A 19759-nucleotide genomic window follows, 5' to 3' on the forward strand; every position below is an offset into this window, starting at 1 on the left:
TCAAATAAACATTTCAACTAGATGCTTAAATATAATTCTGACCAGTGGGAACTTGACAGAGTTCAGTAACTCTGACTTCCATTCTACTCACAAACACTCCCAAATCCTGTTCCTAAAATACTGATTTAGCAAATGACCAATCATACAGCAAACTTTTCTATCTTTTCTGAAAAATGAAATCACCCATGAAGTGCACAATGCATTGGTTTATGAAGGCATTTTGTTTTTTCAATACAACTGCAACAATTGAAGAGCACTGTTACATGCTTCTTCCTGTGAAAATTCTGGTATATGCACCAATGACTGTCACTGTGCCTCGTCAAGCCCTGGCTCATGCCCCTTCAGTCTTAAAAAAAAAAATTAGTAGAATCTTCTGAAAATCACAAATTTAGCAAGCTCTTTCTCCCCTTCTATCCCTTTTTGCCCAATCAATCAATCTATGGTATTCACTGAGCACTTACTGTATTCAGAACACTACCCTAAGCGATTGCGAGAGTATAATAAAGTTGGTAGACATGGTCCCCACCCACTGTCTAGTGGATTTCAAGGGAATCCTTCTCTTGGTCATCCTGTCATGGATAGGGATGACAGCTTCCATGAACAGCCTATCTGTGGGATAGGAGGTGACCAGGGAGGCTAGTGAGGGATTGATGGGCTCAGTCACTTCTTGGCATCCATTTAGAACCCAGCCGAATGGGTTACCCAGATGGTAGCTTTTAGGATGACTTGCTATTTCTACTTAGCTCACTCTCCTGTCTCTTGTTCCTGTTTCGCAATTCCAAAGTGCTCAGTTCTTTACAGCAAAATCTGTCTTCGGTTTTTTGAGGGGGAAAGGAGAGGTGATTCTGAGCATTTTCGTCATAAACAGATGCTTGGGTATTCTTAGCCTAGGGATCTGGGGAATCATAAATGAGGTGGAGGCAGCTGGGGGCACAGGCTGAAGTGGGTTAGTTCAAATGAGGACCAAAGAGCATTTTTGGAGACTTTTGAAAACTCTCTATGAAGGTAAGCCGGAAAACAAAGTTGAAACAAATGGCCATGTAAGCCATACCCCCTTTTTCTGACCTCTCTCCATCTAACATTCCTGGCCCAAACATGTGAGTGACTAGCCCTGCTGAGCCCAGCTGGGTTCTAGTTTGCTCCCCGCATCGACATAGCCTTCTGCTACATTTGGATTGCAGAATCTTTCTTACTAGTGTTTGATGTGAGCAGCAGAAAAAAAAAACACAGCTGGACTTTTTGTTTGCAATGCTGACAGCAAGAAAACAAAAAGCATCTTATGACATAAACTAAGGATATTTGTTATGGAAATTTCAGAGAGAAAGAATAAATCCACAGCATCACAATATCAATTGTACAGTCACTTTGTTAACTCTAAATGTGCTTGAAATGGAAATTTCAGTATCAATCAGAACCACTTTTTAAATCTGCAACAGCTGTTTCCAAAACAAATGACTTACTAAAGAAAGAGCCTCATCAAATACTGTAACCTTCAATACTTTGAGGTTATCAGCTCCAAAAGATTTTGGCCACAAAGCCAACATAATAATCTGGTTTTTTATTTTGGACCCACGTCTCACCACAAAATCATTTCAAATTCTTTCTCTAACCTTGTTAGGTTTGTGGTGGAAAACGGTAGATTTTAGTTTGACTGGAGACAGAATGATAATCCATGTTTCAACACTTGACCTTTGTAGTCAACCTAAATAGTGAGGATCTGGAATCTGGCAGTCTTGTTGACTCACTGACTGACCGTATGTGTAACAGGGAGTTTGGAAACTTCTTGTGCAACACTTCACACTATAGTCTCATCTTCTAGCAAGAAATCTGTTCTATAAGGGTTAGTTGCCCTTATGGCTCTATGAGGTCCACTCAAAAGTAGCAGGGGGCTCCGAGGGAGTGAAAGAAAGTAGAAAGCCCTGAAAAATGGCTTAAGGCCCCACTGAAATCCAATGCAACCCGATTGAGTTAAGACTCTTGAAGGCAGAGCAGTAGTGTGGTCTACTAGTCTGGGACTCAGAAGGACCTGGGGTTCTAATCCTGGCTCGTCCACTTGTCTGTTCTGTGACCTTGGGCAAGTCACTTAACTTCTCTGTGCCTCAGTTACCTCATCCGTAAAATGGGTCTTAAGACTGAATGAGCCCCTTATGGGACATGGACTGCATCGAATCTGATTAACTTCTATCGACCCTAGCACTTAGAACAGTGCCTGGCATAGGCACTTAACAAATACCATTTGAAAAAAAAAACACAAAACTCAGCAAAGGCTGCCTCCAGACCAGGGGCAGTTGAAGAGTTATTGGAGAATGAATGAAGACCATGGGGTAAGGTTCCCAAAGTGCTTGCCTGTTATCCAACATTGTATTTACTTGGGGTAGGCACTTGTATTACTTTGGAGGAGATTACTTCGGTCATGATTATTGCATTTGGTTCTAGTTCACTTGACATAGTACTCTATTCCTGCACCAGCCTTTAAGTATCATCACTTGCCTCCAGTGTCTTCCCTCTCCAGTCCATACTTCACTCTACTGCCTGGATTATTTTCCTAAATCATCTTGGGGTGCATGTCTCCCCACTCCTCAAAAACTCCAATGATTATTCATTCCTCTCTGCGTCAAGCAGAAACTCCTCACTATTGGGTTTAAGGCACTCAATTATCCATCTTCCCTCCAAGTATCCTCGCTCCTCTCCCATTACACCCCTGCTTACATACCTCCACTCACGCCAACCTACTCCACGTGTTTCCCGCTTATCTCCGACTGGAACCTCCTCCTCCTTCACACCTGAGAGGTCACTGTTCTCCCCATCTTCAAGGCCCTTCTGAAATAACTTCCTGGAGGCCATCCCTGGTTAATCTCTCAACCCTTCACCTGTTTCTTCAGTACTTCCGTGTCACCTCATCACTTGGGTATTCATCCTTCCAGCCAAATTGCAAATATGTACGCATATTGATAGTCCATTACTTTTCTCTACCTATAATTTATGTATCTAACTCCTCCACAAAACTGTAAGGTCCTTGGGGGCAGGGATCATTTTCACTAACTCTACTGTGCTCTCCCAAGTGCTTAATATAGTGCTCTGCACAGAATAAATATTCATTAAATAAGACTGACTGATTCACTCTTTAGTTGGTTCTCATTGCAGCACAGGGAAAGTATCAAAATCAACTCTAAATCCATGGCCTAGGAAGACTAAGTTTTAAATCCAGTCTGAAATGCAGAGAGACCTTTGAAATAATCCTCCTTTATCTATGTTCTAGGACTTTAGAATAAATATCCATAAACGATTCTGGAACTAGGAATTCATAAACACAGGCACCTGCTTCTTGAGAACTCCATCAAGAGAACACATTTATTCATATGGACCTGCCCCACTCCTTTCTGGAGTCTCCCCTTTTCAGGAATGCAGTTGACTTCCCAAGGGAATTTTGCAGCTTGTTGGGTTTACTTCGCCTTTACTTTATTTGTTGATTTCTGAGCTTCAGATGACATGAGGCTATTTATCACTGATGAACTACTTGTGACTCTATGGTTACGTAGTTGGATCTCAAAGCTTGGTTGACCTCAGAGCACTTTGAGGCCTCCCTTCCATTCATTACTCCTGTGAAGCGGAGAGTAGTATTCAAAAGGATAACCATTTAGATTGAAGGAGAAACACAGAAGAGTCCAAAATTGGCAGCTTCCTGGTTATGGACCTAACCCCTAAGACTAATGGTACTCCTGAGTCGCTGTCATGCAATTTTGAAAACAGATGGAATGACTGAAGCTGGAGAGTGGATTTGACTGGGATTCCAGGACTATAACAGCAGTAGGACTATCAGGGTAAGTTAAGGGTGCAGCAGGACCATCTGGGGAGAATTTATTCAGCGCTATCTAATTCAACCATTTTCAACTTGAACCATTCACTATTTCTGTTCCTTTTAGATAAATGAGAACAAATCAACTGTTAAAGGATCGCTTTGGCCTGCTGCATAGTCCGCGCATGCCAAAAGTGCTCACCTAACGAGGGCGAGTTAGTTAGCGAGCCGGAGGGTAGGCCTTGCGCAGGCCAACTCAATTACCATCAAATGCTCACTAACAGCTCTTATAATCTCAAATATTAAGACCCTTTCAACGGTGGCCCACTAGGGTGACCTGGATACTGGGTTTCTTTCTTTCTTCTGACCAAAAGTGCCAGTGGAAAGGGAGCTTGAAGGAACTTCCAACGGGAGGAAGATGGAAGTGGCTTCATTTTGATGACTCAGCTGAAGGACGGAGATTATCCAAAGGTTAGAAAAACAAGGCTTTTGGCATCAAAACCTTCAGTGCATCACGAATTTCCTGCTATTATCTAATAACACACCCCCTCCCCTCCCAGGCCTCACCGTTTCCTTGGCAACAGACAGAGAAATAGCAGCCTGCCAACTGGCTTTTGTAGTTTCCTTTACAGCTTGTTCTGCGGTATAGTATTAAAGCAGGCCGACAAAGGCACCAGACTAATCTTAACCACAGAGCCTTGAGACCTCGACAAGATGGCTTGGGGGTACTACTTGTTTGGGATGGACGCCTACCACGACTTTAACAATCCCCTAACTCTCATATTTAAAGGGGTTTCTTCCTGCTTTTCCGAGAGGCCTAAAGAGATTGCCTAGGTAAGTCTCCCCAGGCAAGGTTCAGGCTGGTTCTGTCTTTGGGCTTGGGCGGGTTACTCTCTCTGTCTTTGAAGCACCACGACAGAACCACCCGTATGACGTCAGAATGAAAAACTATCCTCAGAGCTATAAGTCCCTTTACTCCCATCGAAAGGAATGGATATCTGACTACGAAACAGAATAAGAGAGAAAACAAGAAGGTGGGAAATGGAGGAGGGAGGGACGGAGAAAGACTGGGAACCGTGAAGTGGTGAGATGTACAGAAGGGAGGACGGTAAACACACATATGAGTTGACTGAGCCTCCGGCATGAATCATGGAGCGGGAAAGCTGGGCCTGAGAAATCAAGTGCCTTCCTACCACCTCAGTGCAGCACAAAGTTGCTAAGAAATCAACTGTAAAAAACCATCTACAGACGGTTACTCATAATGCCAGAGTGCAAACTGAGTGGCTGCTCCACTGGGAGAAGAGCCTGAATGCCAGAGAAAACGAAGAACACATTTCTCTCAGAAAACAAGCAGATCTTTCTCCTTTTAAAATCTCAAAATCATTTTCTTGTTATGAGAAACCCAAAGGGATTTAAAGCAGGAGACTAATTTCTATTCCATCCTTGATGGAGAACTGCTTCTCAAAGAAGCCCAAAGACCTGGCTACATCCTCACTGGAATCTGAATGAGATTTTCTACCCCGCCTCTTATCTCCTTCCCAGCCCCAACACAGCCTGCATATTCTGCTGGTGGTATGAAACAGTGGCACGTTAACTAGAATCACAGCAAAAGCAAGAACAGAACAAACCAGCCTTCCAAAAATCCCACTCAGGAAGTTTACCTGAATTTACCCCAGACTGCCTGTCTGAATCACGCTCTTAGAGCTGTCAACCTTTTTTTTTTCTTCCCCTGAACACAAAAGGAAGCAAACTTCCAATTCTGAAAGCTACGTTTCCTCTGCTTGAAGGAAGGAAGGTCACTTCAGTGAGATATAAAAGAAACGTCCTTCAAGGCACATTTCTAAAGCTGTCAATTTCAAGATAGGGAAGCCTACATTTCCAGATCTGTGGGGCTTTGTAGCGTCACAGGAAACACTTAGGCAGAGTGCAGTTTTATCAAGATCCCAGGTTTTCAGCCTCTGCAAAGGAACTACATGCAGTCCCCTCTGAGCTTCCAGCTTCCGGAGTCCTCCATCCAAAGACACTGCTTACGGATAGAGTGCGAACGATGAGGGAATAGTCACCTGTGTCTATTACAGATGGGAAGTCAAGGAGGATTAGGACAGAGTAGAACCTGCGGGACCTGTCTCGGAAGTCGTCACCGGTGACCTTGGACAGTGCTGGGCCCAAAAACCTGATTGAAGCAGCCCTCCCTTCTCTAATGGAGCCAGAATCTGTAGGACTTAAGTCTAGCACAGTTCAACAAATAGTTGAATTAACAACAACAACTGGGCTCTTTGTTAAGCGCTTACTATGTGTCAGCTACGGTTTTTAACAGTCCCCATCCCAAATAGGGCTCACAGTCTTAATCCCCCTTTTACAAATGAGAGAACTGAGGCACAGAGAACTGAAGGGTCTTGCCCAAGGTCACTCACCCAACAAGGGGAGAATCTGTTATCAGAACCCAAGTCCTTCTGACTCCCAGGCCCGTGCTCTCCACTAGCCCACATTTTAAAGGCCTACCCCAAATTGTAAGATTGGTGCCAGTAAAAGGAGAAGCAGAGTTGGGTTATAGCTTTTTTCTGTGATTCTTAACTCCAAGTCACCAAATTGACTTGACAGTTTACAGTGTCACGTGCTATCCTCCCTAATTTCTCAGACGTAATCTGAAAGATCATCTTCCTCCTCGATGGGTGGAAGGACTTGAGAAAAACTTACAAACTACACCAAAGAACAGAAGTGTTTCAATGCTGTCCCACCCTCTGACAGTATGAAGGAAACTGTGAGATGAGATCAGAAAAGGAGCAAGGAAAAAGCAAAGCGGAAAAGAGTTAGAAAGTGATCAACTAACTGAAGAAATACGCAAGGCACAATGTCCAAAAGGACATCGTTCAACATTTCTTTGATGTATTTCTTGACACAGAAATGACACCAAAATCTTATTAATGTTAGAAGGCTCTTCAGGAATAATCTTCAAATTACTAAAGGACATTTCTCCATTTCTCAAAGCTAAATAGGAGGTAACTGCCTCAAAACACCAGCCGTTGTCTGGATGAGAACATGAGGTTGGGATGATACCCATGGCACTTTGGGAGGATAGGACTGTTTCTAATGATCAAAGGCAGACTTTGCTTTTTGATACTAACTTAGACTTCCAGAAACTGCCTTAGTGATCTTCCAGACAAAAAGATTCATATTTTTCTTTTGCTTGGGAAGTATGTATCACAGTACAACTTGCATTCTACTTTCACTTCCTTAGATGAGCTGTTTCTTTAGTGCTTTGCCCAGAAAGGTCCAGACTTTGGTACCTCAAAGCCACACTAGCAAAGTCCCATTAGCTTTGCCCCCAGAACAGGATTTCTGATGAAGAGCAGACACTGACATTTGCTGATCAACAGCTGAATGGCCTAGATTAGGTTATACTAAATAAACAGCCTGTAGACATACCACCCAGTGGGACTTTGTCAGATATTATAAGCTGAACCATGTTGAGCCCTTCCAGTATTTAGTTAGGGAGAGACCCAGGAAAACCTAGGTACCGAATTGTTTAGCAGAGGCTTATATTTTCCGGGAGTTCAGACAGAGCCCTTTTGAGAGGAGATGAAAGGATTGTACACATGCTTTGGTCAACTGTGTTCTCTCAGTGTGGCCGTGGAAGGAGATCATATAGTTTGGGGGAAAGAGGCCAAGTTAAGACCAGAGTGGAGCCATTTCAGGCAATGACTTACTGTGTGTCTACGAAATCTATTTCATTTCATATCCCATCCACAAAATGGAGCCAATAACTTCTGACTACTACTTACCTTTCGGGGATACGGAAAAGACACAGGTGAACACACACAAAATACTCTACACTTCCCAAAAGGATGGCGGTGACCTCTCCGAGCAGATCCTCCCCACTATACCTGATTTCGCTCAAACAGATTAGCAACACAGGCTGCAAGTGCATTCTCAGAACCATTAAGGGCTCCGGTCCTTAAGGGGGACAAGGTGGGTTGGTGGGAGAAGAGGGAGGAGAAGAAAGCGGATATTCACAGGTGGAGGCTTCTTCCTCATTTCAAAGGTGCGGGTGGCCCCAAAGCTGAGTGACGCGATGACGGGACATTCCCCCAGCGAGAGCTCGTCGTCGCTATGCCAGTCCACGCTGTCCTTGTCGTTACGGTAAAGGTTGCAGAGTAGAGAGTTGAAGGTGTGTCCAGTGTTCTCTTCGATGCGATTCTTCAACATGCTCAATAGCGGATGCCACTGTAAACAGAAGAGCGAGGAGGGGAGTCGTGGATGAAGAGATTGTTTCAGCGGGTTGGAAAGGATGCAAAACACCAGACAGTAGGTCAGGAACGGTAAATCGTGAGGGATGCAGAAAAAAAAAAAGACAGCAAGGTGTTTAAAAATCTTCACATGCCGTTCGTGATGATAAGGGTTTCTAAAATTCATTGTCCTCTGCATTAGGTGTGGGCAGGATATGGATCAGAATTAACCCAATAAGGTCAAGGGGGAGAAAGAGGAAAATTGCAACTCTCCTATCCATTCTCTTTCCTAATTCGTGTGGTACATGACCCACTTTGGGGGAAGAACTGCACTGAAACATATTCAGGGCAAAACTCTCAGTGATCACGAAGATAATAAATAGCATGCTGGGTCTGGTTCAGCGAGACATTAAATGGGTCTATTGGTACTTAACGGGTACAAACCTCCCTGCTGCATGACTCTCGGTTTATTCTGCTCCCTGCTTTATTACCACCTTATTAAGATGGTGAGGTGATTTTTTTCAAAGATATTTAATTCTTTTTGTGAGGGCCTACTTTTCCAAAACATAATTTTGTGGAATGAAAGCAAACAGTCTTTCACCAAATGGGGAATCACGATTAGCCCTGAGAACAGATGTTGGCAGGGGATTAGAGAAAATTTAAACAGATCCCACTGTATCATACTGTATCACAGAGGGCATTTGGCTGGCCTCGGGTTTTTGTATCTTCTAGGAAGTCAGTGCCTTGCCAGCCACTCTGCAGGATAAAGCCTCCTTCCTTCGAGGAGTCAAAACATCCAGAGGGGCCCAGTTCTCCTTTAACACAGGGGTTGCATTCTTGAAGAACCCTGCAGTTAAGGAAATCTGCACCGTCGAACTTGACGTGGCCACACCACGGGCATGCCTACAGCTGTTTCCTCCGATGTTGCATAATGCTATACCTGGGTAAGATCCCACTGTCGGAAGAACTTTCCCTAATTCTGATGCTGGGTTCCAGCTAAAATGTTTTTTGAAAACACGTACTCCAGTAAATCTGAGTTTGGGTGTGGGGGGCGGCGGTATATATAATGAGAGAGACTCTACATTATATTCACCTAACCACAGAATATTGCCAAGTACATACATGGAAGAAAGGGAAAAGAAAAGGATCAAATGAAAATACTTGAGGCATTATTAGCAACATCTGAGAACACAGAGAAGCAGCGTGGCTTAGTGGAAAGAGCAAGGGCTTGGGAGTCAGAGGTCATGGATCCTAATCCCGCCTCCGCCACTTGGCTGTGTGACCTTGGGCCAGTCACTTAACTACTCTGTGCCTCAGTTACCTCATCTGTAAAAATGGGGGTTAAGACTGTGAGCCCCACAAGGGACAACCTGATCACCTTGTATCTACTCCAGCTCTTAGTACAGTGCTTGGCACATAGTAAGCGCTTAACAAATACCATAATTATTATTATTATTATTATCTGAGGCAACTGGCAGATACAACCCCAAGGAAACTGCCCCTCAGATTTCTTGTCTTGTTATAGATAGGGAACGTGCCTGCTAACCCTGTTGTATTAAACTATCCCACCTGTGTGGTACAGTACTCCACACATAGTAAGTGCTCAATAAATACCACTGATTGATTAGCTTCACTCTGATGGAAGAATCAATCATATTTATTCAGTGCTTACTTTCGGCAGAGCTCAGTACTAAGCACTTGGGAAAGTATAACAAAGTTGGTAGAAGTGATCCCTGCCTTCAAGGAGCCCACAGTCTAGAGGAGGAGCTTACAGTCTAGAGGATTTATGAGAGGGTGAAAGGAGAAGTTCCTGAGGACTGAAAAGAGGCACCTTGAAAAAGAATCACTCGCGCAATAACCCACAGGTCACCAATTCCTGAGAAGGTCCTAGAACAAACAATCAAACTTTTGATTTACAACCACCTGCAGGAGTATAAGACACTAGGAAGCCACCCAGCTTGGCAGGGAAAAATCGTGGCAGGTTCAATTCCCTATATTTTCCATTACATTAGAAATTATTTAGAAAAATGCAACATAGAAGTTAAGAGATGGACCTGGGGTCAAGTGAGGAAATTCCAAGGAGAAGGTTCCTCCATCATTGTGAACAAGTTGTACATCCTGTTTATTTTACGATACTGCACTGAACAACATCATGGTGGATAAATATCAGCAGATCGTGAAAGAAACCCAGTTGTCAAGAAAAACAGAAATAGAAAGGGAAGATTCTTCTGCCGAACCTTCATTTGCAACAGTTTGAACTCGGCAGGATTCAACTTGTAGCATGGATTTTGCAGTAGAAAATGTGGCATTTAATTTTTGGGTGGGATTTGGGGTGGAGGGACAGTAGCTGGGGTGAAAAGGAAAGAAGAAATGAAAAAAGCTGGAAACTGTAATAATAATGGTGGTATTTGTTAAGCGCTTACTATGTGCAAAGCACTGTTCTAAGCACTGGGGGGGATACAGGGTGATCAGATTGTCCCATGTGGGGCTCACAGTTTTAATCCCCATTTACAGATGAGGTATCTGAGGCCCAGAGAAGTTAAGTGACTTGCCCACAGTCACACAGCTGACAAGTGGCAGAGCCAGGAATCAAACCCATGACCTCTGACTCCGAAGCCCAGGCTCTTTCCACTGAGCCACGCTGCTTCCCCCGCCAAGACCTAGACAGATGGCTGAATGTGCACTTACAGTGCAAAATCTAAGCCTGATACCTATCTCCCTCAAGACTCAGGGGGAATAGCCTATATTAAGAGGCTATTCACTTTCAAAAAGGGCTAAAAAAATGAACAAACCATAGAATTTGAAGCGGTCTTTAAAGCCACCTAATCCATTCTCCCCACTCTGGAAAAGTTTACCCCAAAAATATTATTTAAACTGGACAAACATGCCAATACACATGAGGGGGTGACCTTATCCTATTTATGTTTTGGGTTTTGTTTTAATCAACTAAAGATCGAAGGAACTGTCTCAGTAACATGTTTCGAGTTCTCTTTTTCCTTCTGCATTGACTTCAGACATCTTTGGGATTTTAAACAAAAATAACTTTCCCTTCAAACATTTTTCTTCTCTGGAATAATTAATGCAAATTAGCCTGTCACCTCAGGCCATTGAATGGAAAGTAACTAAGGCCAAAGAATGGAGAGACAGGCTGCGACCAATTAAATCAACTAGAGTTTACGGCATTTCTTCTGGCCACTGAAGTTTGCTGCCACCCCACCCACTCTGAAACCAGGAAATGTGGAACAACTGGAAAAAATTTTCAGGCTATGAGTTTGCAGATTTTCTAAATGCCAATACAGGGCTGGTCCAAAGACTCAATATGCTTCAAAGCCATCGGCTATCGATTTCAATGAAAACATGGCTCATTTTTAAGTTCTGATAACCCCATCCTGAGGGACCATAAGTCGAGCCAGTAAGACGAGACTGGTGGCAAAACAACATTCCACAGTGGATTTATGCCGAGTTCTCCTATAACATGGGGATTACATTTCTGCAAAACTTCATGTTACAGAAAACTCCCATTACAATACTGTGTCTAATGCCTGTGCATGACAGATTCTTGCAATAGCGTTGTGGCATGTAGAATCCAAAGTGGCTCACGATGTTGGAAGAGCATTCTTCAATTCTCTAACAGTATGTTAGCCAAAAGGCAGAAAGAAAACAAGAGTGATGGTAGAACGGTGTATGGCGTAGATTCACTGGCCTTAATCTTACCCGAAGGAGCACCTGGAACATTACCTAGAGCCTATTCAATCCTCAATTTCTCTTCTTTCTGCCCGATTGATGTCAGGAAGGCCAAATGGGGCTGCATTGATGATGATGCGGCCAGCAGTCTACTAGGAACTGAATGGCCACAGTAACCCTCTTTGTAGACGGGTTTCCAAACGGATCTCAGATTTAAAGCCCACCTTTAACTTCCCTGGGATGTAGCTGAAATGGTGACCCAAGGATGAAAGGCTCCACTATATCCTTATTTTGGAGATTACCTAGCTCTTTGCAAGATCTTAACCTCTCAAAGAGGTGACATATTATTTTAAAACAATGAAATATTTCAAGCCTCCATACTAAAACTGTGTGGGAAAAATGGTTACTGCTCAGCCATGAGGTATTGTTTTTAGGAACTATGTAGGACTGGAAAAGGATAAATGTAGGGGGAGTATCCTCCGGCTATACTCTACAGGTGTTGAGTTCTTATTTAAGGATTGTGTCCAGTTTTGGTCAACAAACTTTAAAGGGACAACAAGCAGCATGGCACAGTGGACAGAGCCCAGGCCTGGGAGTCAGACGGCCATGGGTTCCAATCGAATTCCAAAGAGCCTGTGTTTGGGAGTCAGAGGTCGTGGGTTCTAATCCCAGTTCCACCACCTATCAGCTGTGTGATTCTGGGTAAGTCACGTCACTTCTCTGTGCCTCAGTAACCTCACCTGTAAAATGGGGATTAAGACTCTGAGCCCCTCGTGGGACAACCTGATTACCTTGCACCTACCCCATCGCTTAGAACAGTGCTTGGCACATAGTAAGCACTTAACAAATACCATCATTATCACTTGTCTGCTGCGTGACCTTGGGCAAGTCAATTCACTTCTTTGGGCCTCAGTTATCTCATCTGTAAAATGGGGATTGAGACTGTGAGCCCCATGAAGGACAGGGACTGTGTCCAACCCGATCTGCTTGTACCCACCACAGCGCTTAGTATAGTGCCTGGCCTATAGTAAGCCCTTAACAGATATCACAGTAATAATAATGAAGATTATTATTATTGTTAAAGCAACTAACTGGAGCAGTCCCAGTGGCAAGGATTCTGGGAGCTAAAAAGAACCTTTGTCTTGGGTTCATCACCTTATCCCCTCGTTGACCATAATTTACGGCTTATTATAGCTGCGCTTACTGGCGAGCGGATCACAAATAGAGCAAACAGGAGCCAAAAAAACATGTTAGGGAGATGACAAGTTGGAAGGCAGAGAGCTACTGCCTTAGCACAAAACATAAAGTCAACAAGCAGTTCGGTTTCTTCAAAAAATAGCAAAATAGCTTGGGAAACTGAAAGGGACATTCTGATCTCAAGGACTATTCACATGGGCCTAGCCCTATAACATGTGGGCTCCACAGAAGATCCAAAAGAAACAGATGATGGGAGGAAATATTTTTTCTTTTTAAAGGCCAAAAAGCTTCCTTTATTATTGTCATCATCAATGTTCAATTACAGATTTCAAAAACAATACAATTACAGTCTCTAAACCCAAGGCTTGGGCTCAGATCCTCTTCTAGATAGCAGCCACCGCAACCTATCTAACACCATAAGGAAAGTTACTGCTATTACTAAGGAATGAACTCTAAATCCATAGCATGATGTGTACAAAACAGACTCAATCAGCAATTGCAAACATACCTGAGGATTTGGCTCCATCGTGACTCTGGAATATGTGTATGGAAGTTCCCCATACCAAGCTGTTAGTCTTGGCTGCTGGTAAATTACACCTACAGGGGAGGGGAAAAAAAGACTTCTGAAAAACTACATCAAATAGCTGAGATACAGGGAAAGAGCAAGATGTGAATCTTTAAGAGGAAAGGTCTTTATGGCGAGGAAATTAAATATGAATGCTTAATACAAAAAGAAAGAAGGAAAAATGCATGAGAAAGAACCTCCAAAAGAGAGTTTCAGGGTGGAATTTTAGGACTGTGGCTGAAACTGAATCACTGGTTGACGCCGCATTGGGATGGCCAGGCAACCAAATTGAGTAAAAACAGCAGCCAGCAAGTCTGAGATTTGGGTCCCGGTTCAATGTAACTTAAACCAGCACCATTAAAATCTCTTGAAATTTTGGGATTTGTGGGGGGTGATGGGAGTGAAGGGGTAGAGGATGTGCAGGCAGGAGAGAGAGAAAGGAAAGAGGGTCAGGGTGCATATCTGCACAGATCTGAGAAGGGCAACAGGATGGGCAGTGGGAAACTGTCTTGTGTCCAAAACTAAGAGAACTTTGGACCTGGCTCGATGCCAGAGGGAAGAGAAAGGGGTTGGCCAAGAAAGGGGTTTAGTCAGTTGATGTTGTTCACTCTCAACAACACATTACTTTTTTCCTCAAGTTCACAATGAAGGGGCTTGATAGGTGCCTCTGCTTTCTTTGGTCTCGAGGGGCTTAGGAAAGGGTAGCGCTTAACATATTGGACTCCCCGGAAGGCCGCTCAACAAAAATGAAACTGGGTTCAACGGAAACTCTTTACCAAGAAGGTAAGCTCATTTGTACTGCTGGAAAGCAAAGGCTTTGAAATAGCACAGGTGCCCCTCAGTGAACAAACCTGGTATGACAGGCACCTTCGTCTGCCTTCTGCTCACAGGGTGTCCAATTTTTTCAGTCAGACAATACACCATAAAAATGATGTAGCACTTCTAGAAACGGTCCATTCAAAATCCTTTGCCAAGTGAGCAGAGGAAAAGAATAAGGGAGAAACAAAGAAAGCCTACGCAGTGGCGATTCCTCTGGGCTTGCTAGTACTGCACCAAATACTAAAATTCTGCACTTACACTCTCTCCAAATACCAGTCACTTAAACGGCATCAATATCACCAAAGTATTTGCATTTCCCAACAAGCACCTCTCTGGAATTCCAAGGGTGGAGTGAGGAGGGGGGAAAAGTTAACCCAAATCTGAATTGTCACCCTTTGGTGGAGAATCCATTCACGAGCTTAAGGTAGGGGAACGGAGAGACTTTCGTCTGGAACTCAAAGTGGGAAGATTACAGAGTGTAAACTCTTCAAGGGCAGGGAGCATGTTTTCATTTCTACTGAATGCTCTCAGGCACTCTGCACAAAGAAAGGATTCAATACACATTGACAACAGGGATGATGGTGAATAATATCAGTGGATTTACTACCAGTTTTTACATTGTAATTTTCCCTTTTTTTTTTTTTAATTGAATTTTTCTCAGAGAGTGCGGTCTCCTATTCATCAACTCCTTGGAGTCACTAAGCCTGACTTTTATAAACTTGACTCTAACACCCCGAGATCTAACAAAGTGCAATGCTCACACTAATGCATTTACTAAAGGCTGATGAAGATGATGACAATATTAGTACTGAATGACAGAGGAAGGGCTTGACCCAGAAAACATTTGCTGTAAGGAAGAATTATCTTCCACTAGCCAGAGATGATTCTAAAAGGAAAAGCTGTGGCTGCATGGGTGGGGAAGCAATGAATTCCATAAATAAGATGAGGAGGTAGACTACGTGAATTTTGGAGTGAAGTAATCAGAAAAGCCGTCAAGCTTAGAAGCAGGATTCGACAATGCAGAAGCAGCACTTTTCCCAAACGAGGTTAGGGAGCGGCAAGCTCCTCGGATATCTCTTCACCCTCCCCTTAATGATGCCCTGAAAGATTCATTCATTCAATAGTATTTATTGAGCGTTTATCATGTGCAGAGCACTGTACTAAGCGCTTGGAATGTGCAATTCGGCAACAGATAGAGTCAATCCCTGCCCATTAACGGGCTCACAGTCTAAACGTGTCACCAGTTCTCAGAAAATCCCCTTGGGAACTCTATCTGGTGCTCTCCGGTACCATGGAAGTGGGGAAGACTTTTGGATATTGATGGGAGCTATCACGCTGTAACTCCAAGGTGGTCAGAGTGACCTCTGATTGGACCCAAGGAAGGAGGCGTTAGTGGTTGATGGCTGACACCGGGCGGCAGCGGCTCTCTGGCAGTGTTAGAGTCCAAGATGAGGACCAGGTGTTTGTGTGTTAACTTACAACTGCCACTGGTAGCAGAGTCCCGTAGGCTTCTATGCTAAAAGAAATCGGTCCGAGCATAAAAGAAATCATGCTCTAAAAAAATGTACAAAAATATTTAGAAAGTTTTAAAATACACAATCTAATTCGCTGGTGATGACATTCCCTGTGGACTTCTCTGACATTACCCGTACAGGTGTTTTGGCATAAGCAAGTGTGAAAAAGACTAGAAAATTCTGTAGGGTGAGATGCTTGAACACGTAGATATGATTACTTGAAAGTGAGAGGAAACCAAGATATTGGTCAGGGGTTTCAGAGAAGGGGACTGACACAGAATGAAATGCCTACCTTCTTTGATTCCAGTTCTCTGCTTCCAGGGAATATCTTGACATAGTTGTTGAAATATCCAATCTGCTTCTGTTGAGTCGATGAAGCCGGGATACAAACAGACCCTGATGAAAGAAGCAGGACTATTACAGCTTAAACAGCCAAACTTTTGAGTGTGGATGGGTCATTTTCCCATCAGTTAAATCGAAAAGCAAGCTACACAAGCCGAGTGCCTCTGCTGTTCCTTTGGCAAAAGGCATTTTGAAAGTGAAAAGTCAGCACTGCTGGAACCGGGTATTGCCGATGCACTGCGCATTGACCTGGTGGCTCTTGGCTGAGGAAACAATGTCCCATGAGGACAGGTTGAGCTTGCCAATCCGATTACAGTTCAATGCCCTTGGAGCTGTCCAAGCAGATCCTGACGATATAGGGGTTATGACACCTCCCTAAGATGGAAAAAAACCCCTCAATTCCCTAGATGTTCAAGCAAGACTACGGTCGATAGCCTTATGAGCCATGGACAGGTCTCTGCTGCCAAGTCCATGGACGGCAATCTTCCAGAGGAACCTAATGATGCTTAATTAATGCGAGAAAGAGCACTTTCATTTACTTGCAATTTCTCGAACCCTACACACAAAAAAAATATGTTCTCGGGATCGAGTCTAAAATTTCAGGAAGATCCACCGCCATCTTTAATGCATGTGCCTGACCTGAAATGCTGAGGGTGTTGAGAGAGATAGCTGCTTTGCTGGAGTAGAGACGCTTGGGGAGAGATCGTCGTTTTGAAAACGTCTACTTACCGAGAGATGCCTGTGGGCGATGGACTGATTTCATACACCCCAGCTTTGCTAGGAAAATAAAAATTTTCATTAAGGTGTGTGTCCCAGATATGGAGGATGATATTTAAGTCAGAAAAAGCCAGAGTACAAATACAGAGTCCCGCGCATAGTTAGTATAGCCTCCGAGCATTCTTCTCCTCCCTGGCTCATCCCTTCCTATTCACTGCCTCGGCAGTTCCCCACTACCCGGGCACTTAAGCTCACAAAGCCACCCACTGCGCTTGCGTACCGATCGATTTACACAATCTGTTGGAGCACTTACCCATCCACATATCCATCTTTCTATTCACTTCCTCCCCTGTCTGCAATTTATTTTGTGTGTCTCCCCTGCTATACTCAACTTCTTTCGGGGGCAGGGATTGTGTCTTACTCTATTGTATTCTCCCAAGTGCTTAGGATAGTGCTCTGAGTAGGCACTCGATAAATCCCACTGAGTGACTGATTGATCAAAGAGAAAATTAAAGCAGGCCACGACCTGGCTATCTAGCTACAGTGAGATGGGCACCTAGAGAAAAAGCATTTCACAACAGAGATTTAGAAATGGAAAGCTAAAACCTAAAGGCCAACAGCCTCAACACTGCCTTAAAGGGAAGAGAACAGAACTCGGCACTTAGTCATGCTTTTTTTTTTTGAGATTCCAAAGTTCTTAATCTGACCAAACAACCCAGGGAGGGAAACATGATTACTGACATTTTAGAACTGGGAGAGACAGTTGAAGTAGCTGCTTAAGGTCATGCAAGAGGGTGATGCTGGAGCTGGGAATGGAATCCAGGGGAATTAGTCAAAAAAACCAAACATTCTCAAGTGGGCACCTAACTCCCTCTCCCCCAGCCCCAGTTCACCTTCCTGACGGCACTGACCATAACCAAATATTATAAAGAAGACAGCTATTGCTTCCAGCTCACTTTGTGGCACTGTTGGGCTGGGGAGATGTGTGGGCTTCTCCCTGGACAAGCTCCAGAGTTTCCTGGTCCAAAAAACCTTGACCATGTTTACCCTCTAGATTTTGAGGTGGGCTGGGCTGGCTTGGGTCCTTTCCCACACTTTTACTCTGCTGTCTTGATCATTTTTCTAAAACCTCATTCTTCACACATCCCCCACGTCCACTTCCTCCTCAAAAACCTCCAGTGGTTGCTCATTCCTTTCTCCCATCAAACCGAAACTCCTAAGCATTTGTTCGAAGGTACTCAGGCAGCTCTCTCCCTTCTACTTATTCTCTCTCTTCTCCCACTCTACCCCAGCCCACTGTGTTCCTCTCAAGCTAATCTACTCACTATGCCTGGAGTTTGGTGTCTCTCACTCATAATAATTAATAATTATGGTATTTGTTAAGCCCTTAACTATGTGCCAGGCACTGTACTAAGCGCTGGGGTGGATACAAGCATATCCAGTTGGACACAATCTTTGTTATTCATTCATTCATTCAACAGTATTTATTGAGCACTTACTATGTGCAGAGCACTGTACTAAGCACTTGGAATGTACAATTCGGCAAGAGATAGAGACAGTCCCTGCCCAATAACGGGCTCTCAGTCTAAACAGGGGAGACAGAAGCAAAGCAAAATGGAACAAAACAAAACAAGCAGTCTGGCGCAGACATCATCAAAATAAATAGAATCATAGAGATATATACATCATTAATAGAGTAATAAATAATATATACAAATATGCACAACGCTGAGGGGAGGGGAAGGGGGAATGGGGAGAGGAGGAGGAGCAGAGGGAAAGGGGGGGCTCAGTCTGGGAAGGCTTCTTGGAGGAGGTGAGCTCTCAGTAGGGCTCTGAAGAGGGGAAGAGAGTTAGTTTGGCGGAGGTGAGGAGGAAGGGCATTCCAGGCCAGAGGTAGGACGTGGGCCAGGGGTCGATGGCGGGACAGGCGCGAACGGGGGACCGTGAGGAGGTGAGCGGCAGAGAAGCAGAGTGTATGGGCTGGGCAGTAGAAAGAGAGAAGAGATAGGGAGGTAGGAGGGGGCAAAGTGATGGAGAGCTTTGAAGCCAAGAGTGAGGAGTTTTTGTTTCACGTGAAGGTTGACAGGCCACCACCGGAGGTTTTCGAGGAGGGGAGTGACATGTCCAGAGCACTTCTGTAGGAAGATGATCCGGGCAGCAGAGTGAAGTATAGACTGGAGTAGAGAGAGGCAGTGGCGGCGTGGGAGAGAGTCGAGGGCAGAGACTCGAGTTTACTGCGTAGAAGGTGGCAATGCTAAACCACTTACGGATTTTTACCAAGAAAACTCTCTGAATATGCTACCAGAACAATTGCAGATGGAGAGCGGGCCATTCCTGGAGAGATGTGTCTGCGGTGTCGCTATGGGTCGGAAATGACTTGACAGAATAAGACAAGACTAGACTGTAAGCATGATGTGGACAGGGAATGTGGCTGTTTATTGTTGTATTGTACTCTCCCAAGTGCTTACTACAGTGCTCTGCAGACAGTGAGCTCTCAATAAATACAACTGAGTGAATAAATGAATCCCAAGAGGAAACCTCCTGCCTTCTCTCAAAATCTACCCCCTCCACCTGTGCAATCAGCCCCATCCCTTCGCAATATTTTCTAAACAATTTGCCCCCTCTCGTCTTCCCTCCCTAACCCCCATCTTCAACTGTTTGCTTTCCAATGGCTTCTTCCCCACTGCTTTCAAACATGACCGTGTCTCCCCTAGCATAAAAAAATTCTCCTTCGACCCCAAGGCTCCCTCCAGTTATTGCCCCATCTCCCTCCTACCATTCCTCTCCGAACTCCTTGAGCAAGTTGTCTAGACCTGCTGCCTCAAGATCCTCTCCTTCAATTCTCTCCTTGACCCCTTCCAAATGGGCTTCCATCTTCACTCCATGGGAACAGACCTCT

The 19759-nt window shown here is 44.2% G+C and overlaps 1 protein-coding gene across 8 annotated transcripts in view; it reads right to left on the reverse strand.

Moving 5' to 3' along the window:
• ALKBH3 (alkB homolog 3, alpha-ketoglutarate dependent dioxygenase) overlaps positions 1-19759 on the reverse strand; it is a 46872-nt gene that overhangs the window by 15398 nt on the left and 11715 nt on the right. For all 8 annotated transcript variants that reach the window (XR_003757842.2, XM_029060008.2, XM_029060000.2 and 5 more), the window contains exons 5-8: positions 16873-16920; positions 16094-16197; positions 13412-13500; positions 7811-8020 (exon numbers count right to left, since the gene is read on the reverse strand). Coding sequence is in view for 7 of the 8 variants with exons in the window: in XM_029060008.2 (XP_028915841.1) it covers positions 7811-8020; positions 13412-13500; positions 16094-16197; positions 16873-16920 (451 nt within the window). In the remaining variant the exon portion in view is untranslated. The remainder of the gene's footprint in view (positions 1-7810; positions 8021-13411; positions 13501-16093; positions 16198-16872; positions 16921-19759) is intronic.

The sequence above is a fragment of the Ornithorhynchus anatinus genome, chromosome 3 (assembly GCF_004115215.2).
Source record: "Ornithorhynchus anatinus isolate Pmale09 chromosome 3, mOrnAna1.pri.v4, whole genome shotgun sequence".
Lineage (NCBI taxonomy): Eukaryota > Metazoa > Chordata > Mammalia > Monotremata > Ornithorhynchidae > Ornithorhynchus > Ornithorhynchus anatinus.